Here is a 26,611-nt window from a genome sequence, read left to right as displayed (position 1 = left end):
GTGAGCATGAGATGTGTTTGACAACACGGTGCACCGCTCCAGAGGCCTACGGATGTGACTGAGCAGGTCTGAAAACAGAGTCAATGACAAGGCATGTCAGAGAAAGACAAGAGACAATGCAAAGGAAATGACAATAAGTTGGAGATAGACAAAGGAAATATAAGAAAAGTCAATACACCTGTCTAGCCACAGGTCAACCAACATAGTCACAAGTTGTGCCCCAGGTAAGTCAACCTACCCAGGTGTGTGCCAGTCACCTGCCACCCACACTGTAGTTAGCCTGGCAGCCTGAAACCAACCATACACTCCTCTTAATCACAAAACTATTTGTTTTAGAAACTGTAAAAATGCAAATCAGTTTCATGAGATTAGCCATGTTTCAAATGAAATCGCCACACAGTTCTGCATATCACAGCACAGTAATGTCTGGGCCTTCACTACTGTAGTACCAGTATAGCATGCAACTCAGGCCATCTGTGTGATGGACAGTAAGTGCAGATCAATGATGTTGGGGCCAAATCCAGGACTCATGTAATGGATATCAGCTTAACATACTGACAGCTCTGCTCAATAAAACTGCAGTCATTACTATCTGGCAGGTAGACAGAGGGCTAACCTAGCTAAACGGGTCAAACTAACACCGTCTACAACAGTTCATCATCGTTTCCATAAGGGAGAGGGGCATCTGGTGAAAACGCATCTGCAGTGTGACTGGACAAGCTGCTTTTCCCAGAAGGTCTTGTGCTAGTCACTCGCTAAGAAATGATGATAGCAAGGAGGCCTGTGGAGGGACACTCCAGTCAGTCTCTGAAACAGGCAGTGGCTCACACCACTCCTTGACGACACACACACCACATGCACGTCAGCACCGCACACGCACGCATGCACACACACAGACACGCACACATACACAGGGTCCCACCACTCCCTGACAACAAAAAGCTTTTAGATCAATCACCTTCCCCAAGGAGGGAGAGCCAGCCAGCCAGAGAGACACCCCCATCCCCCAGACATCGATCCTCTGTCCCTGTCTGAGTGGGAGTCCAGGAGCCCTCTCCATTACAGCACCCCCCCTCTCACTCTCATCTCTGATTCAACTTCTTCCATTTCCTGTGACATTTGAAGAAGTGAAAGTGACCAAAAAAACAGCTATTCTTGTCCAGTGGCCAGTAATTTGTGTTGGGTAATGAAAAGCCTGTCTGGAAATGCTCAGGACCTGAGTGTCCCAACTCCTATCAGAATTGATTAGAGTCCTCACTGGTCAGGTGGTTACTGATGTGTTTCTGTGAAACATTTAAAAGAACCACCATGAATAATGGTGGTCACACTTGGTTGTCAGATCTCAGACAAAGTCACTTATAAAATGGTCTCTTTTCCAACTCAACTTGTTAATAGCGTTAATGCATAATGACTTCCTGGATGGGTCCGCCTCACTTCCTGGTATAAAGCTGCTCCCTCAAAATGAGGGGTGTGAGGGGAGGAGAGACATTAACTCCTATTATTTGGCCAATAAAACATCCTCATGGACACACACAAACACAGGCCCTGTACACAATTTCGCTAAGAGTATAAATTCAAGGGCTCAGTCATAAAATCGAAAGAACATGATTGTAAAAAAAAAAGAAAAGAAAAAAAAGAAAAAAAGGTCAACCCTCATAACTTGAAAGGTCAAGAGAGCACAGATCATGTAATATAGGAACTTTACCTATTCGGCTCTCATTGTCATCATGTTCACTACTATCAATACTGCTTCAGAAACCAGACTAAGATATCTACAGGTACGTACCTGTGAAGACACCCATCGCGCCCGCGTGCACACACACACACACACTAACACACATAGAGGACGGCTCCGTTCCATCAGACACAGAGCACAGCTGAGAGGTGGCAGTGGCACGGGTCCCATGGGAGCTCCACTCAGCAGGACAGTCTCAGCCAGCTGGCCCACATGCCACCAGCTTTCTCTGAAATACAGCATGTCATGCCACTCCAATAAATACTGGATGAAACCAACACACAGTACTCAGTAGGTGGTGGAGCACGGCTCTGTTGTAGAAGGCTGAATGAATGAAGTAAGATAGCTGGTTTTCTTTCCACCCCAGTGACTATGCTGATCATGCCATGCGTGGTGGATTCGTTGGAAGACTGCATCAAGGCTCACTAGTCAGGAAAGACTGCGACTCCCAGATATAAATGTTGCTTACGAAGAATTGCGCAAGGACCCTGAAGTAACTGCAAGCACAATTGATCTGGGGGATATTCAACCGTACCTTAACATAATATAGAAAATGTCAGAATTTGTCAGTCCAGTAGAAGACATTTATTATATTAAGCCATGGTTAAGACAGAACACTCCTCAGTCATCCGTACTGAAGGAAATGCTGCTATGCCATGATTATATTCCTGCTCATAGGTCTTCATCACAAAATGCTTAGATCAGGTTCTCTCTTGCCTTCCGTAGGAATGAATTATATAGATCAAGCTCAGTTCCATGCAATTCCAAAGTCGTTGCAATGAAACATTATCGTTATTCAAATCGTAGAAGAGCAGACTATGTAGAAATAAAGCACTAAAATAGTTCCTTCATGATGTTAACAACACACTGACAACTCGAATACCACTAGAAAAGTGAAAAGACAAGAAAAGTGCTGATAATCTTTATTTGAGGCCTTCATAAATTCAAACCTATTTAAAGGAGAAGCTAAATTCTGTTTTTTGTGCTGAGAAGGGAATATGACAGCAGTAAAGGGATATTTCTAATATGCATAGTGTCACGTTCCTGACCTATTTCTGTTAGTTTGTTGTATGTGTTAGTTGGTCAGGACGTGAGTTTGGGTGGGCATTCTATGTTGTCTGTTTCTATGTTGGTTTAAGGGTTGCCTGGTATGGCTCTCAATTAGAGGCAGGTGTTTGGCGTTCCTCTAATTGAGAGTCATATTTAGGTAGGTTGTTTCACAGTGTTCGTTGTGGGTGGGTGTCTTCCGTGTCTGTATGTTATTTCGTACCACACGGGACTGTTTCGGTGTGTATGTAGTCTGTTCCTGTTCGTGCGTTCTTCGTGTCTATGTAAGTTCTCATGTTTAGGTCAGTCTACGTCGTTTGTTATTTTGTATCATTTCAAGTGTAGTTCGTGTTCGTTTTTCGTCTTGTCAATAAATTCATTATGTATTCACAACCCGCTGCACCTTGGGTCAAATCCATGCTACTCCTCTTCTGATGAGGAGAAGGAGGAAGCGCGTTACAGAACCACCCACCTTATTACCAGAACCAAGCAGCGGGGAAAAGGGCAGCGACAGCAACCGCAGAGATCCCAGGATTCATGGACATGGGAGGAGATCTTGAACGGAGAAGGACCCTGGGCACAGGCTGGGGAGTATCGCCGCCCCAAAGCTGAGCTGGAGGAAGCGAAAGCTGAGCGGCGGCGATATGAGGAGGCAGCACGGCAGCGGGACAGGTACGAGAGGCAACCCCAGAATTTTTTTGGGGGGGGGCTAGAGAGGAGTGTGGCTAAGCCAGGTAGCAGACCTGAGCGCACTCCTCGTGCTTATTATAAGCAACGCGTCACTGGTCAGGCACCGTGTTATGCGGTTAAGCGCACGGTGTCGCCAGTGCGTGCCCATAGCCCGGTGCGCTATAGAGCAGCCCCCCGAAAGTGTCATGTGAGTGTGGGCATCCAGCCGGGGCGTATTGTGCCTGCTCAGCGCGTCTGGTCTCCGGTACGCAGTTTCGGTCCAGGGTATCCTGCGCCGGCTCTGCGTGCTGTGTCTCCGGAGCGCTGGGAGGGTGCAGTGCGTCCTATGCCTACGCTCCGCTCGTACCGGGCAAATGTGGTAGTGGAGCCTAAGAGAGAAGTGCGCGTAGTAGGCACTAGATCTCCAGTGCTCATCCACAGCCCGGTTCAACCTGTGCCTGCACTCTGGAGGGTACGGGCTGGTGTAGTATTCCAGCCTGGGGGAGGGGTGCCAAGGCTGCGCACCAGAGCTCCAGTACTCCCCCACAGCCCGGTCCTTCAGGTGCCTCTTAACATCAAGCCTCCTGTAGGTCTCTCCAGCCTGGTGGGTCCTGTGGCAGCCCCACGCACCAGGCTGTCTCTCCGTCTCCTCCCTACAGGTGTGCCCGTCTGCCCAGCGGCGCCTGAACTGCCCGTCTGCCCAGCGGCGCCTGAACTGCCCGTCTGCCCAGCGGCGCCTGAACTGCCCGTCTGCCCAGCGGCACCTGAACTGCCCGTCTGCCCAATGGCGCCTGAACTGCCCGTCTGCCCAACGGCGCCTGAACTGCCCGTCTGCCATGAGCCTGCAAAGCTGCCCGTCTGCCATGAGCCTGCAAAGCCGCCCGTCTGCCAAGAGCCTACAGAGCCGTCCGCCAGACAGGAGCCGCTAGAGCCGTCCGCCAGACCGGATCAGCTAGAGCCTTCCGCCAGACCGGATCAGCCAGAGCCTTCCGCCAGACCGGATCAGCCAGAGCCTTCCGCCAGACCGGATCAGCCAGAGCCTTCCGCCAGACCGGATCAGCCAGAGCCTTCCGCCAGACCGGATCAGCCAGAGCCTTCCGCCAGACCGGATCAGCCAGAGCCTTCCGCCAGACCGGATCAGCCAGAGCCTTCCGCCAGATCGGATCAGCCAGAGCCTTCCGCCAGATCGGATCAGCCAGAGCCTTCCGCCAGACCGGACCAGCCTTCAGAGCCGTCCAGCCAGGACCAGCCTTCAGAGCCGTCCAGCCAGGACCAGCCTTCAGAGCCGTCCAGCCAGGACCAGCCTTCAGAGCCGTCCAGCCAGGACCAGCCTTCAGAGCCGTCCAGCCAGGACCAGCCTTCAGAGCCGTCCAGCCAGGACCTGCCAGAGCCCCTCAGCCAGGACCTGCCAGAGCCCCTCAGCCAGGACCTGCCAGAGCCCCTCAGCCAGGACCTGCCAGAGTCCCTCAGCCAGGACCTGCCAGAGTCCCTCAGCCAGGACCTGCCAGAGTCCCTCAGCCAGGACCTGCCAGAGTCCCTCAGCCAGGACCTGCCAGAGTCCCTCAGCCAGGACCTGCCAGAGTCCCTCAGCCCGGAGCTGCTGCCCCTTATCCCGGTGCTGCCCCTTATCCCGATGCTGCCCCTTCATTTAGGTGGGTTTAGTTGGAGGGTGGTCATTGGGAGGGGGATACAGAAGCGGGGAGTGACTATGGTGGTGTGGGGACAGCGTCCGGAGCCTGAGCCACCACCGTGGTCAGATGCCCACCCAGACCCTCCCCTAGACTTTGTGCTGGTGCGCCCGGAGTTCGCACCTTAAGGGGGGGGTTATGTCACGTTCCTGACCTATTTCTGTTAGTTTGTTGTATGTGTTAGTTGGTCAGGACGTGAGTTTGGGTGGGCATTCTATGTTGTCTGTTTCTATGTTGGTTTAAGGGTTGCCTGGTATGGCTCTCAATTAGAGGCAGGTGTTTGGCGTTCCTCTAATTGAGTCATATTTAGGTAGGTTGTTTCACAGTGTTCGTTGTGGGTGGGTGTCTTCCGTGTCTGTATGTTATTTCGTACCACACGGGACTGTTTCGGTGTGTATGTAGTCTGTTCCTGTTCGTGCGTTCTTCGTGTCTATGTAAGTTCTCATGTTTAGGTCAGTCTACGTCGTTTGTTATTTTGTATCATTTCAAGTGTAGTTCGTGTTCGTTTTTCGTCTTGTCAATAAATTCATTATGTATTCACAACCCGCTGCACCTTGGTTCAATCCCTGCTCCTCCTCTTCGGATGAAGAGGAGGAGGACAGCTGTTACACATAGGAGTATTACAATGAAAATGAAACTGTTTAATTTCTTAACCTTTCTTATTACACCAAAATGGAGCCTACAGATGTAGGATCTTAAATTGAACCAGTTTGCTACAGCAGAAAAATAATCCTGCAGCAACAGGAAATGTGTATTATAATTAAAGGACATTTTTGTAGAGGTTTGTTAGGGAAAATCAAGTCTGAAATTTCTAAGTAGAAACTGCAAACTTTAGAAGCCTTTTTAAAACTCAAATACACTACACGTTTGCATTTCCTGCGGAGCAGGAAAATTCTCAGCAACAAAAGACTGATAAAATTATGATCCTACTGTCACGTTCTGACCTTAGTTTCTTTTTATGTCTTTGTGTTAGGTTGGTCAGGGCGTGAGTTGGGATGGGTAGTCTATGTTCTGTTTTCTATGTTGTTGTATTTCTATGTCTGGCCTGATATGGTTCTCAATCAGAGGCAGCTGTCGGTCGTTGTCTCTGTTTGAGAATCATATTTAGGTAGCCTGTTTTCCCCATTTTGGTTGTGGGTGTTTGTTTCCTGTTTTCCGTTTCAGTGTTTGCACCATTCGGGACTGTTTCGGTTTTCATTTTGATTCTCTTGTTCTTTTTTTGTATTTTTGTATTCATTCTATTAAAAGATATTATGGATACGTACCACGCTGCACATTGGTCCGATATTTCCTACTCCTCCTCAGACGAAGAAAGCCGTTACACCTACATCTGTTAATCACGTGTATAATTAATCCACTCCTGGGCTCACTTGAAAAAGAGATACCAATCCCAATGTGACGTCCCTGACTAAATAAAGAACAAAAAATATATCTCTATTGAGAAAACAAATAGAGTTGTTTTGCATTCTCCCCATGGGGAATGATTCCCACCTGCAGTACAGCACGGGAGGCAAGAGTGCCTCTACCTGATTTCAGTATTCAAGGGGAGAGTGCGTGATAACACAACCAATCTCACATAGCCCATGGGGTCATTGCACAATTGACATTGGTGAGTAATAGCTTGTTTTCCTGAAATAACAACCATTTTAATAAATGGCACCTAACGCCATTCGTGGAACAAAGCTGCCTGCCAGTCAAGCACTCCATCTCAACCAGGTCCTTCACCGCTATTCTGCACAAAGCAATGAGAGCCTCCTCCTCCTCCCCCCATCTTATCTCATCTCTACCATTAGCAGTCACAGGATGGTAATGCCACCAGTGCAGCCAGCAGAACAAAATTGAGTTAAGAGCCTCATCATCACACCTTCAAATTGAGCTGAGTTGAGCTGAGGACAAGAGCAAAGTGGCTCTGAGAAAGGCGGGTCAAGAGCACTTAAGACCAGTAGTGGTGTGTGGGTAAAATCATCGGGGAAGCCAAGCCAGAAAAAAAGCCATATTACAACATATGTGTTGTGATAATTGTGTTGTTTGCTCTATAACCTGTTAGTTCATATCCTTTGCCACCGTAATACTGTACATACAGTAGGGATAAAGGCAGAGACAACAAGAAGACACAGTGGCAACCACTGTCTGGTGAAGTCCACAAAGCATATTGCATGTAACAAATCTCTACATGACCTACAGCATGGTCAAGCAAGTTAATGTTTCCGACATTTTCGGACCACTAAATGACTATTGATTTACAACCACAGAGAGTTACCGAAAGTCTCAAAGAAAACAGGACCTGCCTCCACTATTCCAGCACCACTTCAACATCATCAAATCACCTCTGCTTAGTCTAATGCAGTGACAACTAAAAGATACCAAAAACGATTTAGTCCAATCAACGTAAGCTAAATATGATGTGGCTGCCCATGGTTCTGGTGTGTGTGTGTGTGTGTGTGTGTGTGTGTGTGTGTGTGTGTGTGTGTGTGTGTGTGTGTGTGTGTGTGTGTGTGTGTGTGTGTGTGTGTGTGTGTGTGTGTGTGTGTGTGTGTGTGTGTGTGTGTGTGTGTGTGTGTGTGTGTGTGTGTGTGTGTGTGTGTGTGTGTGTGTGTGTGTGTGTGTGTGTGTGTGTTCGTGCAAGTAGAATAAAATTGGTTGACTCTACTTGTAGAGAAACGCCAATGCCATCCTCCTCTCTTCCATGTTGACAAAACAAATCACTCTGTCATTCAGTACACGCTTTTAGCTTTTGTCATCCTAGGCTAGCTGGCTAAAATGCTTGCACGCTAGCCTAACTTCCTTTCATGGGCAACGTTAGCTAGGTAACATTAGCCTTCTACATCTAGCTACATATTGAACTTCCATCCTCTCAAAAATGTAAAATTAATGAATTTAAGGTTGGATCAGAATCACCTTTATAATCATTGGCCAGTACAGAGAATTAATAAAAACACAAGTTAAAATCCATATCTCCATCCATGGCTAATTAAGGAAATGGACAATTTTAGCTACCGGAGGACAACAACACAACGAGATGCAACAATTCAAGTTGTTTCTGTTAATAACGTATTGCTCTCAATGTAATGTGATTGGAGTAATGTGACTGGCTCCCCTTTACACTTTTTTGGGGTGCGTCAGGGCCATTCACAGTTAAGCTCAACGCTGACTGGCTATTATTTTATACTTCTTTTATCAAGGGAGGCCAAATGATCGCTGGCTTCCCTTGCATCCAATACTACGGGCGGCAACAATGTCATACTCTTTTTGACCAGACAGCATCAGGTAGATGGCCTACACATACAGAGACAGAGGGGTGCTGTTTCGCTCGCTCTGATTCTGTCTCCGGTGAGATGCATTCAACCTCTTGCGAATTGAAGGAAAATGATGAAACACAGAGAGAGGAAATATACGTTATTTTATATGTCTTTTCTCCATTTTGTCTTGGTAAATGTTTTGGGGAAGACTGGCTTCACTTGACATGCATGAATACACGCCACTGGTTAAGACGCAACGACCGTTTTCAAACTTCACTGAGCCAGTCAGTCGTCTATTGCAGAAGTACTAAAGATGGTAACTAAGATGGTATATCTAAAATCTACATCTGCGCTACTAAAATTATTTCCACCGCTTAGAACTTCTTTACAGCCTTTTGATATAACTTGATAATATGTTCTGTAATATTCATAGGTATATAAAACATGTGCTTAACCTTTTCACAGTGGATAAAAAGCACACTCCAACTAACTAGGCTGATTCCTCCACACAGGGAAACACGATTAATAATTCAGCTGTTTGTTCCATTGCTGTTCTTTGGGAGAGTGGCTTGCTGATTAGAACACAACCTCACAGTACAATCCCACCGCTCATTTGATGAATATCTGGCCCTCTTCTGCATTAGCTCCAACCACAGAACGACCCCATCTCCTATCCCATCTCATCTCTTGCTAGGTTTATGATATTGCTCGATTCTCAGCACAACGTCACAATGTGTCAAAACCCTTACATGATGTATCACACATCTAGAAGTGAATCGGTTGTTACTACTGCTGGTGCTGTTGGGGAGTGTGAAGAAAACCATAGCACATCTATTCCTAGTGTTAGTACTGGAGGAGGGAGACTGTAGAGGGTGAAGCTCCCTTGATAATTGCATAGCATTTACCCAGCAAACACACCTCTGTTTATCACATAGCAATATTCCTGCAAGGTTCTGACTGTACACAACAAGGCAAATAGGGTATACAGGTAAAAATAAGCACATTTTTCACTGTCAAAACACATGCTTTAAAATGCATGAATCGATATCAAACAACCAATAATAGGGAACACACAGAATCAGGTACATTGGGAAACAGGAAAGGCCCTCTTCTCTAAAAACAGACAGTGTCCATTCAAGACAATTCTGACGAGCACACTCAGCACAGTCCAGTGGTGAATCCATCAAACAATATGTCCTAGCTTACACTGACACAACAATAGAAGAAGAAGCAGTGTTCTAAATAAGGAAAATGGGGACATAAATTTGAGGCATTACTAATTGAGAGCATCAGAGAGCATCATGGCAGAAGGGATGATGGTGGTGGAGAAGAGCTGAAGTTGGTTAAGACCTTCACAGCTCACTGGAGAGCCCACATCCCTCAGCTCTACTGCTCTACTGCTCACTGCTCCCTTCCCTCTCTCTCTGTCTCTCTCTCTCTACATACCCCACATCCCTCAGCTCTACTGCTCACTGCTCCCTCCCTCCCTCCCTCCCTCCCTCCCTCCCTCCCTCCCTCCCTCCCTCTCTCTCTCTCTCTCTCTCTCTCTCTCTCTCTCTCTCTCTCTCTCTCTCTCTCTCTCTCTCTCTCTCTCTCTCTCTCTCTCTCTCTCTCTCTCTCTCTCTCTCTCTCTCTCTCTCTCTCTCTCTCTCTCTACATACCCCACATCCCTCAGCTCTACTGCTCACTGCTCCCTTCCTCTCTCTCGCTCTCTGTCTCTCTCTCTCTCTCTCTTGTGCTCTCTGTCTCTCTCTCTCTACAGACCCCACATCCCTCAGCTCTACTGCTCACTGCTCCCTTCCTCTCTCTCGCTCTCTGTCTCTCTCTCTCTCTCTCTCGCTCTCTGTCTCTCTCTCTCTCTTTCTCTCGCTCTCTGTCTCTGTCTTTCTCTCGCTCTCTCTCTCTCTCTCTCTCTCTCTCTCTCTCTCTCTCTCTCTCTCTCTCTCTCTCTCTCTCTCTCTCTCTACATACCCCACATCCCTCAGCTCTACTGCTCACTGCTCCCTTCCTCTCTCTCGCTCTCTGTCTCTCTCTCTCTCTCTCTTGTGCTCTCTGTCTCTCTCTCTCTACAGACCCCACATCCCTCAGCTCTACTGCTCACTGCTCCCTTCCTCTCTCTCGCTCTCTGTCTCTCTCTCTCTCTCTCTCTCTCTCAATTCAATTCAATTCAAGGGGCTTTATTGGCATGGGAAACATGTGTTAACATTGCCAAAGCAAGTGAGGTAGGTAATATACAAAAGTCAAATAAACAATAAAAATGAACAGTAAACATTACACATACAGAAGTTTCAAAACAATAAAGACATTACAAATGTCATATTATATATATGCAGTGTTGTAACAATGTACAAATGGTTAAAGCACACAAGTTAAAATAAATAAACATAAATATGGGTTGTATTTACAGTGGTGTTTGTTCTTCACTGGTTGCCCTTTTCTTGTGGCAACAGGTCACAAATCTTGCTGCTGTGATGGCACACTGTGGAATTTCACCCAGTAGATATGGGAGTTTATCAAAATTGGATTTGTTTTCGAATTCTTTGTGGATCTGTGTAATCTGAGGGAAATATGTCTCTCTAATATGGTCATACATTGGGCAGGAGGTTAGGAAGTGCAGCTCAGTTTCCACCTCATTTTGTGGGCAGTGTGCACATAGCCTGTCTTCTCTTGAGAGCCATGTCTGCCTACGGCGGCCTTTCTCAATAGCAAGGCTATGCTCACTGAGTCTGTACATAGTCAAAGCTTTCCTTAAGTTTGGGTCAGTCACAGTGGTCAGGTATTCTGCCACTGTGTACTCTCTGTTTAGGGCCAAATAGCATTCTAGTTTGCTCTGTTTTTTTGTTAATTCTTTCCAATGTGTCAAGTAATTATCTTTTTGTTTTCTCATGATTTGGTTGGGTCTAATTGTGCTGTTGTCCTGGGGCTCTGTGGGGTGTGTTTGTGTTTGTGAACAGAGCCCTAGGACCAGCTTGCTTAGGGGACTCTTCTCCAGGTTCATCTCTCTGTAGGTGATGGCTTTGTTATGGAAGGTTTGGGAATCGCTTCCTTTTAGGTGGTTGTAGAATTTAACGGCTCTTTTCTGGATTTTGATAATTAGTGGGTATCGGCCTAATTCTGCTCTGCATGCATTATTTGGTGTTCTACGTTGTACACGGAGGATATTTTTGCAGAATTCTGCATGCAGAGTCTCAATTTGGTGTTTGTCCCATTTTGTGAAATCTTGGTTGGTGAGCGGACCCCAGACCTCACAACCATAAAGGGCAATGGGCTCTATGACTGATTCAAGTATTTTTAGCCAGATCCTAATTGGTATGTTGAAATTTATGTTCCTTTTGATGGCATAGAAGGCCCTTCTTGCCTTGTCTCTCAGATCGTTCACAGCTTTGTGGAAGTTACCTGTGGTGCTGATGTTTAGGCCGAGGTATGTATAGTTTTTTGTGTGCTCTAGGGCAACGGTGTCTAGATGGAATTTGTGGTCCTGGTGACTGGACCTTTTTTGGAACACCATTATTTTGGTCTTACTGAGATTTACTGTCAGGGCCCAGGTCTGACAGAATCTGTGCAGAAGATCTAGGTGCTGCTGTAGGCCCTCCTTGGTTGGTGACAGAAGCACCTCTCTCTCTCTCTCTCTCGCTCTCTGTCTCTCTCTCTCTCTTTCTCTCGCTCTCTGTCTCTGTCTTTCTCTCGCTCTCTGTCTCTGTCTCTCTCTTGCTCTCTCTCTCTCTCGCTCTCTGTCTCTGTCTCTCTCTCGCTCTCTGTCTCTCTCTCTCTCGCGCTCTCTGTCTCTCTCTCTCTCCAGACCCCACATCCCTCAGCTCTATAGCTCACTGCTGCTCCCCTCTTTCTCTCTCTCTCTCTCTCTCTCTCTACAACCTCAGTCATCACTTTTCACTAGGGCTGGCACAATTACCGTAACCGACAGTTATGGATAACGACCATCATGGAAATAAAATAACCGTCATAAAAACAGTCTTGGAACCTCTTACCCTGGCAATTTGACTGGTAAACTCATGGTGGCACTTGCAATGGCTGCCTGGTATTTGGTAATGTAGAAGGTTCATCCAAATGATGTTAACTGATGTAACTCATGCAATGGAATGTATTTTTTGTAATGTCATTTGAGTTGAATCAACAAATCACAGCACATATTTTAGCACATATTTTACTTCCTGTTTTGCTCCTATGGGTACAATTGCAATGGCTGCCAGTCCAACCATTATGCCATCATTGACTTGAATGGGGACGCCCATTCTATTCATTCTATTCCTATGGCAGCACATGCAGTCAGGAGCGGAGGAGAAGTGTTGAAGCAGAGTGCCCCCAGCAGACGGAGTGTGTTGGAGGTTAGTGCAGGTGTTAGTTGGATTGTAGAATGTTGTTGATGTTGCAACCCCGACTGTCTGCCCAGCATTCTCCCAATTAATTATCTGTAACGAGCTGTCTCGAGCCCTAACAAACAGCAGAATCAAGATAAGGTTTCTCTCAACAACAAAAAACTATTGTCACCATCTGATGGGAATTGGAGGTGGTTAGTTGATTACTCTTTTGTTTCACAATATGATTTTTTTTTTTTATAAATAAACATCTGCCCCATTGTACAAGGCACATTACCAGCGGACTTGTTAAATGAGGACAGTCACAGTGGCATCGCTCCATCCATTGCTATTTAGTATTTAGCTATCATTGTGTTCAAGTTGCCTAAGTTCTTTTGTTGCTGTTTTACAATCTTGCATTGTGGCTGTTCTATTTTCCTGCCAACGAAATAGATTTTTTTGCAGCAGTTGCACTTCCTGAACCAATCTCCTGGTTTCTCTATCCTGCTCTGTTTAAAGACCTTGGGGAGTATATTACGTTGCTGTTGGATCCTCAATGGACCTTTACTTGTCAATACTGGTCGAAGTCATTGGATTGAATCAATCTCTGTGAAATGTGATGTACCATTGGGATGTGTTGGGAAGCTTTATGAACCAGTCTATCATGGCTGTAGTTGTAAAATGACTATTATAAAAACTTTTAGAGCCATTTTTAAATGTAACTTATCATGTCTAGGTCTTGAGTGTAGAAGTGTTTGACTAGTAGTGTATGTGCATGTAGTGTATAGTACTGCACTGTACACAATATTTCCCAGATGTCTGAGAGACAGTGGGTAAGCAGTCTGAATAACTGGTGGACATTTGAGCGTGACAACTGATATATTGCTGGCAGAAGTGAACAGTAGGGCTGTGACAAGTCATGGAATTTTGGATGATGGTAATTGGCCAGCCAAATGACCACAGTCACCGTTACAACCGTTCGAATACAAAAGTACATTTTCCAGAAAGACAATAACCCCAAGCACACATCAAAATCCACAAAAAAATGGTTAATTGACCACAAAATCAGATCTCAGACTCCGCAGTTGAACCCCATTGAAAACCTGTGGTTTGAATTGAAGAGTGCAGACAAAGGATATCAAGGATCGGGAAAGATTCTGTATAGAGGAATGGTCTAAGATCCCTCCCCAAGCGTTCTCCAATCTCATAAAACATTTTAGAAAAAGGCTCAGTGCTGTTATCCTCGCAAGGGGAGGGTGCTGGTGTATTGAAAACTGGAGATCCAATCATTTTGACCCCTATCTTGTCAGGATTTTTTTTAATTACTTGTTAAAAATAAATCTTCTCTGAGCAATTGTATTAGTATAAAATAATATAATTTTCCCATTAAGGGACCCAATAATTCCGGACCCCACTGTATGCTCTTATTAGCAACACCCAACGTCTTATTGGAACATTTGATTTGATTTACAGGGCTGGCCCTGCCTGTGGGAGCTCAATACAAGCCCATTCATTCACAGACCCCCACATCTGATTACCATCAGCACCAGCTCATGAAACATGACCCACGCGTGTCCTGGGGCCAAACGTGTGCAAGATCTTCATCTTCTTAATAAATTCATCACCATTAACGGAACACTGTACACTGTACACAATACTGTTACAAATAGAAAAGTCACACCTAACGTTATGGTACACAATCACTGCTTTTACTTATACGGTAGCTGTAGCTGATCTGAAATGTATGACGTCCTTGGTATTGACTTTATACCTGCTTCAAGTACTCATATCCCAGGGAATGGTAAGAATGGGTTTCATTAATAATCAGTGAGGCAGCAATGGTAATTACTATGGCGATTGGTTTCCTGCTAGGCACACCCTGTAGTTACAGCCATAGGGATAGCATGCAGCGCTTTGATGTGCATGCAGCACATGGTGATCCAATAGCTGTCAGAGACTGACACCATGGATCAATCACTCACTGTAGCATGGCACTGATAACAGGGCCAGACTGCTCCTGTAAAGGCTTTCATCCACCACAGCCCTTCAGTTATGGTTATCATGTCAGGCTGCTCTGCCCCAATTTCAATCAGCCCTGCCTCCCCTCCTTCCTCCCCATGCAGCCCTATCCACAAGTAGTGGCAGTGAATATGGAAGCAGAGCAGAATGATGCCCTGTGTGTTCAGTGATGGTGACAGGTCCATGTAGAGGCTGTGACAAGCTGTCAATAGCCCTAACCTTTCCCTAACAACACACTGTATTGACAGACAGACCGCTCGCTGCCTTTGTCTCTACAGCTCTCTCTCACACACGGCTTTGTGTGACGGTTACTCTGAAACAAGACCAGTTCCAGGAATTGGTCGTATTACATTGCCCCTGGTTGGTTCCCCGTACGTCCACTGAGGAAGAACAAAAGGTTGGAACACTGAGATTGACTTCCAAGTGGGTGGAGTAGGGCTCCCAGAGAATTGGTTTATTGCAATTAGGTGTCAAAGCTGATGTAAGCCCCAATAGATGGGCCAAATAAATGTCAGAGTCAATAGGTACAGCAAGCCAGGACACTCCCTGGTGATGCGAGCAACTCCCCGAGGACTCTCTCCAGCGTAACAGCATCTTCGTCATTACCCCTCCTCCAGTCTCCTCCACTCTCTCCTCGTCCCCTTCATCTTTTCCCTCATGGTTCCTCACTGAAAGCCTACGGTAGTTACCTCATGCTCCTCTCCCACCCGTAGTTCCACTCCTATTGTCTCACTGATATTCTAGCTACAACACGCAAAGTGCAAGCGCTTCTACTTTTGTGGCCCTCTTCTTTTTTTGCAAATATACTGCCGTTCTATGGTATAGTTTACCATTGCATCCTGTATTGTTGCCCTGAATATCTATTCCAGACAATATGTGTTAAACCACTGCAAATAAAATAAAATGTTATTTGTCATACAACAGTGAAATGCTAACTTACAAGCCCTTAACCAATAATGCTTTTAAAAAAGTGTTGAGCAAAAACTAGATATTGTAAAAATGTGAAAATAAAAGTAACAAATAATTAAACTGCAGCAGTAAAATAACAATAACAAGGCTATATACAGGAGGGCACCGGGTAGTCGAGGAAATATGTACATATAGGTAGAGTTAAAGTGACTATGCATAGATAATAAACAGAGAGTAGCAGCAGCGTAAAAGAGGGGTCTGGGTAGCCCTTTGATTAGCTGTTCAGGGGTCTTATGGCTTAGGGGTAGAATCTGTTAAGAAGCCTCTGACACCGCCTGGTATAGAGGTCCAGAATGGCAGGAAGCTTGGCCCCAGTGATATACAGGACCGTACGCGGTCGGAGGACGAACAGTTGCCATACCAGGCAGTGATGCAACCAGTCAGGATGCTCTCGATGGTGCAGCTGTAAAACCTTTTGATGTGATGTGGACACCAAGGAACTTGAAGCTCTCAACCTGCGCCACTGCAGCTCCGTCAATGAGAATGGGGGCGTGCTCGGTCGTCTTTTTCCTGTAGTCCACAATCATCTCCTTTTTCTTGATCACGTTGAGGGAGAGGTTGTTGTCCTGGCACCACACGGTCTCTGACCTCCTCCCTGTAGGCTATCTCATCGTTGTTGGTGATCAGGCCTACCACTGTTGTGTCATCGGCAAACTTGATGATGGTGTTGGCGTCGTGCCTTGAAATGCAGTCATGAGTGAACAGGGAGTACAGGAGGGGACTGAGCACGCACCCCTGAGGGGCCTCTGTATTGAGGATCAGCGTGATGGATGTTGTTACCTACCCTTACCACCTGGGTGCGGCAGGTCAGGAAGTCCAGGATCCAGTTGCAGAGGGAGGTCTTTAGTCCCAGGGTCCTTAGATTAGTGATGAGCTTTGAGGGCACTATTGTGTTGAAAGCTGAGCTGTAGTCAAAGAATGGCATTCTCACATACAGTTGATGTCGGAAGTTTACATACACCTTAGCCAAATACATTCAAACTCAGCTTTTCACAATTCCTGACATTTAATCCTAGTAGAAATTCCCTGTCTTAGGTCAGTTAGGATCACCACTTTATTTTAAGAGTGTGAAATGTCAGAATAATAGTAGAGAGATGTCACGTTCGTCGTATGAACCGGACCAAGGTGCAGCATGGTGTGTGTACATTCTTCTTTATTACAGAAAGAACACTGAACAAACTAACAAAATAACAAAACGAACGAAACGTGAAGCTATATGAAATAGTGCAGACAGGCAACTAAACATAGAATAAGAACCCACCAACACCAAAGGGTAAATGGCTACCTAAATAGGATCCCCAATCAGAGACAACGATAAACAGCTGCCTCTGATTGGGATCCATATCAGGCCACCATAAACATACAAATACCTAGACCTACAAAACCCTAGACATACAAAAACCCTACACAATACAAAACCCATAGACAATTCTTAAAACTAGCGTAATCCACCCTAGTCACACCCTGACCTAACCAAAATATAAAGAAAACAGAGATATCTCAGGTCAGGGCGTGACAAGATAATTATTTCTTTCAGCTTTTATTTCTTTCATCACATTCCCAGTCGGTCAGAAGTTTCAATTAGTATTTGGTAGCATTGCCTTTACATTGTTTAACTTGGGTCAAACGTTTCAGGTAGCCTTCCACAAGCTTCCCACAATAAGTTGGGTGAATTTTGGCACATTCCTCCTGACAGAACTGGTGTAACTGAGTCAGGTTTGTAGGCCTCCTTGCTCACACACGCTATTTCAGTTCTGCCCACAAATTTTCTATAGGATTGAGGTCAGGGCTTTGTGATGGTCACTCCAATACCTTGACTTTGTTGTCCTTAATTAAGCCATTTTGCCACAACTTTGGAAGTATGCTTGGGGTCATTGTCCATTTGGAAGACCCATTTGCGACCAAGCTTTAACTTCCTGACTGATGTCTTGAGATGTTGCTTCAATATATCCACATAATTTCAATTCCTCATGATGCCATCTGTTTTGTGAACTGTACCAGTCCCTCCTGCAGTAAAGCACCCCCACAACATGATGCTGCCACCCCCGTGCTTCACAGTTGGGATGGTGTTCTTCGTCTTGCAAGCGTCCCCCTTTTTCCTCCCAACATAACAATGGTCATTATGGCCAAATCGTTATATTTTTGTTTCATCAGACCAGAGGACATTTCTCCAAAAAGTACGATCTTCTTCCCCATGTGCAGTTGCAAACTGTAGTCTGGCTTTTTAATGGCAGTTTTGGAGCAGTGGCTTCTTCCTTGCTGAACGGCCTTTCAAGTTATGTCAATATAGGACTCGTTTTACTGTGGATACAGATACCTTTGTACCTGTTTCTTCCAGCTGCTTCACAAGGTCCTTTGCTGTTGTTCTGGGATTTATTTTTACTTTTCGCACCAAAGTATGTTCATATATCTAGGAGACAGAACGCGTCTCCTTCCTGAGCAGTATGACGCCATGGTATTTATTCTTGCATACTATTGTTTGTACAGATGAACGTGGTACCTTCAGGCATTTATAAATTGCTCCCAAGGATGAACCAGACTTGTGGAGGTCTAGAATTGTTTTTCTGAGGTCTTGGCTGATTTATTTTGATTTTCCCATGATGTCAAGCAGAGGCACTGAGTTTGAAGGTAGGCCTTGAAATACATCCACAGGTACACCTCCAATTGACTCAAATGATGTAAATTAGCCTATCAGAAGCTTCTAAAGCCAATACATCATTTTCAGGAATTTTCCAAGCTGTTTAAAGGCACAGTCAACTTAGTTTATGTAAACTTCTGATCAACTGGAATTGTGATACAGTGAATTATAAGTGAAATAATCTGTCTGTAAACAATTGTTCAATTGTTCTAATGACTCCATCCTAAGTGTATGTAAACTTCCGACTTCAACTGTAGGTGTTCCTTTTGTCCAGGTGGGAAAGGGCAGTGTTGAGTGCAATAGAGATTGCATCATTTGTGGATCTGTTGGGGCGGTATGCAAATTGGAGTGGGTCTTGGGTTTCTGGGATAATGGTGTTGATGTGAGCCATGACCAGCCTTTCAAAGCACTTCATGGCAACAGACATGAGTGCGACGGGTCGGTAGTCATTTACGCAGGTTACCTTAGTGTTCTTGGGCACAGGGACTATGGTGGTCTGCTTGAAACATGTTGGTATTACAGACTCAATCAGGGACAGGTTGAAAATGTCAGTGAAGACACTTGCCAGTTGTCAGGTCATGCTCGGCGTATACATCCTGATAATCCGTCTAGCCCTGCGGCCTTGTGAATGTTGACCTGTTTAAAGGTCTTACTCACATCGGCTATGGAGAGCGTGATCACACAGTCGTCCGGAACAGCTGATGCTCTCACGCATGTTTCAGTGTTACTTGCCTCGAAGCAAGCATTGAAGTAATTTAGCTCATCTGGTAGACTCGTGTCATTGGGCAGCTCGCGGCTTTGCTTCCCTTTGTAGTCTGTAATAGTTTGCAAGCCCTGCCACATCCGACGAGCATCGGAGCCGGTGGAGTACGATTCAATCTTAATCCTCTATTGACGTTTTGCCTGTTTGATGGTTCGTCTGAGGGCATAGCAGGATTTCATATAAGCTTCCGGGTTAGAGTCCCACTCCTTGAAATCGGCAGCTCTACCCTTTAGCTCAGTGCGGATGTTGCCTGTAATCCATGGCTTCTGGTTTGGGTATGCAAATACAGTCACTGTGGGGACGACGTCATCGATGCACTTATTGATGAAGCCAGTGAATGATGTGGTGTACTCTTCAATGCCATCGGAATAATCCGGGAACATACTCCAGTCTGAGCTAGAAAAACAGTCCTGTAGCTTAGCATCTGCTTCATCTGACCACTTTCTTATTGACCGAGTCACTGGTGCTTCCTGCTTTAGTTTTTGCTTGTAAACAGGAATCAGGATAGAATTATGGTCAGATTTGCCAAATGGAAGTTGAGGGAGAGCTTTGTAAGCATCTCTGTGTGTGGAGTAAAGGTGATCTAGAGTTGTTCTCACCCCTCTGGTTGCACATTTAACATGTTGGTAGAAATTAGGTAAAACGGATTTGAGTTTCCCTGCATTAAAGTCCCCGGCCACTAGGAGCGCCGCCTCTGGATGAGCGTTTTCCTGTTTGCTTATGGCCGTATACAGCTCATTGAGTGCGGTCTTAGTGCCAGCATCGGTTTGTGGTGGTATATAGACAGCTACTAAAAATAAAGATGAAAACTCTCTTGGTGAATTGTGTGCTCTACAGTTTATGATAAGATACTCTACCTCAGGCGAGCAAAACCTTGAGACTTCCTTAGATTTCGTGCACCACCTGTTGTTTACAAATATACATAGACCGTCACCCCTTGTCTTTACCAGACGCCACTGTTCTATCCTGCCGGAAAAAAAATAAAACCCGCCAGCTGTATGTTATTCATGTTGTCGTTTAGCCACGACTCAGTGAAACATAAGATATTACAGTTTTTAATGTCCCGTTGGTAGGATATACGTGATCGTAGTTTGTCTATTTTTTTATCGTTTGATTGTTCGTTGGCTAATAGGACCGATGGTAGAGGTAGATTACCCTCTTGGCTACGGATCCTTACAAGGCACCCAGACCTTCGTCCACGATACCTCCGTCTCTTTCTCCTGCGAATGACGGGGATGAGGGCCTTGTTGGGCGTCTGAATTAAATCCTTCCCATCCGTCTCGTTGATGAAAAAGTATTCCTCCAGTACGAGGTGAGTAATCGCTGTCCTGATATATAGAAGCTATTTTCGGTCATAAGACACGGTGGCAGAAACATTATGTACAAAATAAGTTACAAATAACGTGAAAAAACATACACAATAGCACAATTGGTCACAATTGGTTACCATTCTCATGCATATATACAGTTATGTCTAAAAGAAGAGGATGATCGATCCAATGAATTTCAACCATTCCCAGTGTCTCCAGTGCATCACAATTCATCATGATCATAAGAAATGTTAAATGAAACACACAACACACACACCACACACATTAACATTGTGCTTTCTCATTAATCTACTCAGGATCAGGTCTGTCATTTTAAAGCAGTGTGAACATTTAGCATGAGCCATTAGCTCAGTACTCACCCTGTTAGCACCACCACAAAGTCCATTACATTCCAGCCATTCCGGAGATAGGAGCCTTTGTGAAACGCAAAGCCAAGGGCGATGATCTTAATGCCAGCTTCAAAACAAAATATTCCAATAAAATAGGGCTCTGTGTCGTCCTGTTAAGACAAGAGGGTCTGAGAATGTAAGTGACCATTGATATCCATCATCATTAGTTTATAATGTGATTTTTGGGCTGAATGTGAGTTAAAAAGCAATTTGATGGGTTAATATCATGATGGAGTGAGTCACGTCAATATTTCAGACAGAGCCTTGGTCTATCTGGGGGAGCGGATCAATTAGTGGGTGCAGCTGTGAGGCACTTTGCCTGAAGGGAGTGACATTTCATTCTTAAAACAACCAGCGTGCCCCAACCAGCTAAGTCTATTTGACTGGGTGGAGGAGCTCACAGCAATGACCCTTTTAATGGCACGACTTAACAACAGAGTTCAATAGGGAGCCTAAAGTGTCTGTAAGCAGGGGGATCAAAGTCACCTCTGTGTGATACTGGTTAGCTGACTGAGCACAACTGGTGAGAAACCCCAGCTGCCATCATGGGTGACCCCCCCCCAATGAACCTGCTGATGGGTTGTGTCATTCAAATCTGTAATACTAGTACTGTACAGTGCCTTGCAAAAGTATTCACCCCCCTTGGCATTTTTCCTACTTTATTGCATTACAACCTGTAATTTAAATTGATTCTTATTTGGATTTCATGTAATGGACATACTCAAAATTGCACAAATTGGTGAAGTGACATTTAAAAAAATAACTCCTAAAAAAAATAGCCCCTAAATAAGATCTGGTGGAACCAATTACCTTCAGAAGTCACATAATTAGTTAAATAAAGTCCACCTGTGTGCAATCTAAGTGTCACATGATCTGTCACATGATCTCAGTAGATATCTTCTTAGGGCTTCTTTTTTCTCAATTTCCGCCTGACTGATGTGCCCAAAGTAAACTGCCTGTTGCTCAGGCCCTGAGTTTGTAGAAATGTTAAAATAATGTAGGAGACTATAACACAATAGATATGGTAGGAGAAAATCCAAAGAAAAACCAACCGGAATCTTTTTGTTTTTGAGAGACCAAGCTCATACAATGGAAAGTATAGGGGCATTCTGAATTCCAGCTCCCAGGATGCAATTCCTATGGCTTCCAAAGGGTGTCAGCATTCCATGTGCAAGGTTTCAGGCTTGTAACTTCCAAAACAAATAAGAAATATGAGTTTTAGTACAGGGACACAGTCTTGGGAATTCGTGTTTGGGCGCGCGATGAAGACAAGACGCACCTGCTAAAATCGGTTTCCTATTGAACATACTTCTTTCTGTAATAAATGTTATAGTTTGATTACATTTTAGGGTATCTGACGAGTAAATAGAAATGTATTTTGACTTGTTGAAAGAAAGTTTAGCGGTAGATTTTCGGATTCGTTTCTCTGCATGTTGAACGAGTGGATTACTAAAATCGATGGCGCCAACTAATTAGACTTTTTGGGATATAAGAAATGATTTTATCTAACAAAATGACACTACATGTTATAGCTGGGACCCTTTGGATGACAAATCAGAGGAAGATTTTCAAAAAGTTTGTGAATATTTAATTGCTATTTGTGAATTTATGAAACCTGTGCCGGTGGAAAAATATTTTGATGTGGGGCGCCGTCCTCAAACAATCGCATGGTATGCTTTGCTGTAATGGCTACTGTAAATCGTACAGTGCATTTATATTAACAAGAATTTAAGCTTTCAACCGATATAAGACACTTGTATGTACCTAAATGTTTAATAACCATAATTTTTATGATTATTTACATGAATTGCACGCCCTCCAGTTTCACCGGAAGTTGTCCGGCTAGCGGGATGCCTAGCCCAAACAGGATATACACCTGTTCTGAAAGGCCCCAGAGTCTGCAACACCACTAAGCAAGGGGCACCACCAAGCAAGCGCCACCATGAAGACCAAGGAACTCTCCAATCAGATCAGGGACAAAGTTGTGGAGAAGTACAGATCAGGGTTGGGTTATATAAAATATCAGAAACTTTGAACATCCCACGGAGCACCATTAAATTCAAATTCAAAAAATGGAAAGAATATGGCACCACAACAAACCTGCCAAGAGAGGGCCGCCCACCAAAACTCACGGACCAGGCAAGGAGGGCATTAATCAGAGAGGCAACACAGAGACCAAAGATAACCCTGAAGGAGCTGCAAAGCTCCACAGCGGAGATTGGAGTATCTGTCCATAGGACCACTTTAAGCCGTACACTCCACAGAGTTGGGCTTTATGGAATAGAGGCCAGAAAAAAAGCCATTGCTTAACTTGTTATGGCTGCAGGGGGCGTATTGAAAAACTGGAAAATATGTGCAAGTTTTCAAACGGCCTCTTAATCAATTTTTGCTCTTACAATATGCATATTATTATTACTATTGGATAGAAAACAGTCTCTAGTTTCTAAAACCGTTTTAATTATTTCTCTAAGTGGAACAGAACTATTTTTACAGACCATTTCCTATCCGGAAGTGAGATTTCCAAAATCGATGTCGCTCTTCAAGCCCTTGTCTATAAAAGGGCATGTCACTTAGGACTGTAGAAACACGTCATACGCCTTTCTCTGGGTGTCATGCGGAAGTGAGAGAAGAAATCACTTGATTATCTCGTCCTGTATTTGAACACAACCTCTTGGAGTGAGTGTTGCGCAGTTTATTTTTCTTTCTGGGCGCGAAGTAGGACCTGGACTCGGCTCCTGGAAAACACTCTGTAAAGGTGAATATGATCTCTGGCTTCGATTTTATTTGATACATGTCACAATATCATCCTAAAGTATGTTATTTCAATATAGTTTAATTATATTATTGAAATGTATTCTGGACTTTAGACGTGATGCGACGCAAGAATTTTTTCAAGATGGAGAGGTTAGCGTCGCACTGCCAGTGTGCTTGCTAATTCAAGAGTGAAATTGTTCGTTCTGGATCGAAATAAAGACATTTCTGAACAAAGGACCCCTTGGAGAACATTCTGATGGAAGATCAACAAAGATAAGGACCCAATTTGGGATGCTTTTTCATATATCTGTCGAACTGTGCTATGCTACCGTTTGCCTTGAGTCAATGCTGTTGTGATGTTAGCTATTGTAGTAAGCTAATATGACGATATATTGTGTTTTCGCTGTAAAACACTTCAAAAATCGGAAATATTGGCTATATTCACAAGATCTTTCTCTTTCATTAGCTATCCACCATATATTTCTCTGAAATGTTTTATGATGTGTAATTAGTAGTTGACGTTGGTGTCTGTATTTTCTCTGGCTACTCCCGTGCGATTTCTGACTGTAGCTATGATGGTAGCAGTAATGTAAAACTGATTTATAGCTAAAATATGCACATTTTTTGAACAAAACATAGATTTATTGTGTAACATGTTATAGGACTGTCATCTGAGGTAGTTTTTTGTAGGTTATTTAGGTTGGTTCTAGGTTAGTTAGGTTGGCTTGTGCATGCTACTTGCATCCTACTTGTGCTGTGAAAAATGTCTGTCCTCCTTTTTTATTTGGTGGTGAGCTAACATAAATATATGTGGTGTTTTCTCTGTAAAACATTTAAAAAATCGGACATGTTGGCTGGATTGACAAGATGTTTATCTTTCAAATGCTGTATTGGACTTGTTAATGTGTGAAAGTTAAATATTTAAAAAAAATAGATTTTGGATTTCGCGCCGTGCACTTGAGCTGGATGTTGTCATAGGTGTACCGGCGTCGGGCTGACGTCGGGCTGCAGCCATAACAGGTTAAAGTGAGAATTAACAAACACATTTGGTGTTCGCCAAAATGCATGTAAGACTCCCCAAACATATGGAAGAAGGAACTCTGGTTAGATGAGACTAAAATTCAGCTTTTGGCCATCAAGGAAAACGCTATGTCTGGTGCAAACCCAACACTTTTCATCACCCCAAGAACATCATCCCCACAGTGAAGCATGGTGGTGGCAGCATCATGTTGTGGGTTTGTTTTTCATTGGCAGGGACTGGGAAACTGGTCAGAATTGAAAGAATGATGGATGGCGCTAAATACAGGGAAATTCTTGAGAGAAACCTTTTTTCAGTCTTCAAGAGATTTGAGATTGGGACAGAGGTTCACCTTCCAGCAGGACAATGACCCTATGCATACTGCTAAAGCAACACCTGAGTGGTGTAAGGGGAAACATTTAAATGTATTGGAATGGCCTAGTCAAAGCCCAGACCTCAATCCAATTGAGAATCTGTGGTATGACTTAAAGATTGCTGTACATCAGCGGAACCCATCCAACTTGAAGGAGCTTGAGCAGTTTTGCCTTGAATAATGGGCAAAAATCTCAGTGGCTAGATGTTACAAGCTTATAGAGACATACCCCAAGAGACTTGCAGCTGCAATTGCTGCAAAAGGTGGCTCTACAAAGTATTGACTTTGGCGGTGAATAGTTATGCACACTCAAGTTTTCAGTTTTTTTTTGTCTTATTTCTTGTTTGTTTTACAAAAAAAGTATTTTGCATCTTCAAAGTGGTTGGCATGTTGTGTAAATCAAATGATACAAACCCCCCCAAAAATCAATTTTAATTCCAGGTTGTAAGGCAACAAAATAGGAAAAGTGGGGGGTGAATACTTTCGCCAGCCACTGTATATATATATATATTATTCCTGTATGTGAGAATATAATGACTGACACCTATTTTTCACTTGGAGAGAAGAGTGTAGTTAACCAATAATCAAATATGATATAATATTGGTATGGCACATATGACCCATGCAATGGTCACTTACCAAGCGCTCTGACATGGGGGTCTTGTCGCCGGCTGGTAGGTGCTGCTCCAAGGCAAGGACGATGCAGTTGGCTATAATGGTGGCCAGGATCAGGTATTCAAATGGAGTGAGACAATTAAGAAAAACATACTGTGTAATGTTAGGCATACAGTACCTACGATCTGCAATATATTCTAACAGAGGAAGAAGATGAGGAGGAGGAGAAGGAGGAAGAGGAGGAGGAAGAAACAGAAGAATGGGACCTAGAGGAAGTAAAATTACCATATTAAAAAGCTCCTCAACAGTAGGTAGGTTAACCTAAATTATACAAGAGCTGAAGCCTAATGGCAAAGCATACACACAGGTATAAGTTACACTTTTAGAAAAAAGGGTTCCAAAAAGGTTCTGCGGCTGTTCCCATAGGAGAAGCCTTTAAAGAACGCCTTTTGGTTCCAGGTAGAACTATTTTGGGTTCCATGCAGAACCCTCTGTGGAAAGGGTTCTACATGACATCCAAAAGGCTTCTACCTGGAACCAAAAGGCGTTCTTTAAAGGGTTATCTTATGGGAACAGCCAAATAACCCTTTTTGGTTCTAGATAGCACCTTTTTTCCAAAATGTGATTTATCAGTTGAACTGGATCTCAACACTAAACATGACTGAGGGAACTGAGTGATTTATCAGTTGAACTGGATCTCAACACTAAACATGACTGAGGGAACTGAGTGATTTATCAGTTGAACTGGATCTCAACACTAAACATGACTGAGGGAACTGAGTGATTTATCAGTTGAACTGGATCTCAACACTAAACATGACTGAGGGAACTGAGTGATTTATCAGTTGAACTGGATCTCAACACTAAACATGACTGAGGGAACTGAGTGATTTATCAGTTGAACTGGATCTCAACACTAAACATGACTGAGGGAACTGAGTGATTTATCAGTTGAACTGGATCTCAACACTAAACATGACTGAGGGAACTGAGTGATTTATCAGTTGAACTGGATCTCAACACTAAATATGACTGAGGGAACTGAGTGATT

General features: G+C 44.2%; 1 protein-coding gene across 1 annotated transcript in view; it reads right to left on the bottom strand.

The window, feature by feature from the left end:
* The window catches only part of LOC139545645 (voltage-dependent N-type calcium channel subunit alpha-1B-like), a 141,190-nt gene that overhangs the window by 111,669 nt on the left and 2,910 nt on the right, over positions 1-26,611 (bottom strand). The window contains exons 2-3 of the mRNA XM_071353624.1: positions 25,585-25,690; positions 20,771-20,910 (exon numbers count right to left, since the gene is read on the bottom strand). Of these exons, the coding sequence (XP_071209725.1) occupies positions 20,771-20,910; positions 25,585-25,690 (246 nt within the window). The remainder of the gene's footprint in view (positions 1-20,770; positions 20,911-25,584; positions 25,691-26,611) is intronic.

This window comes from Salvelinus alpinus, chromosome 19 (assembly GCF_045679555.1).
Source record: "Salvelinus alpinus chromosome 19, SLU_Salpinus.1, whole genome shotgun sequence".
In the NCBI taxonomy this organism is placed as follows: domain Eukaryota; kingdom Metazoa; phylum Chordata; class Actinopteri; order Salmoniformes; family Salmonidae; genus Salvelinus; species Salvelinus alpinus.
The sequence above is the reverse complement of the archived record's forward strand: the minus strand, read 5'-3'. Positions and strand labels throughout refer to the sequence as shown.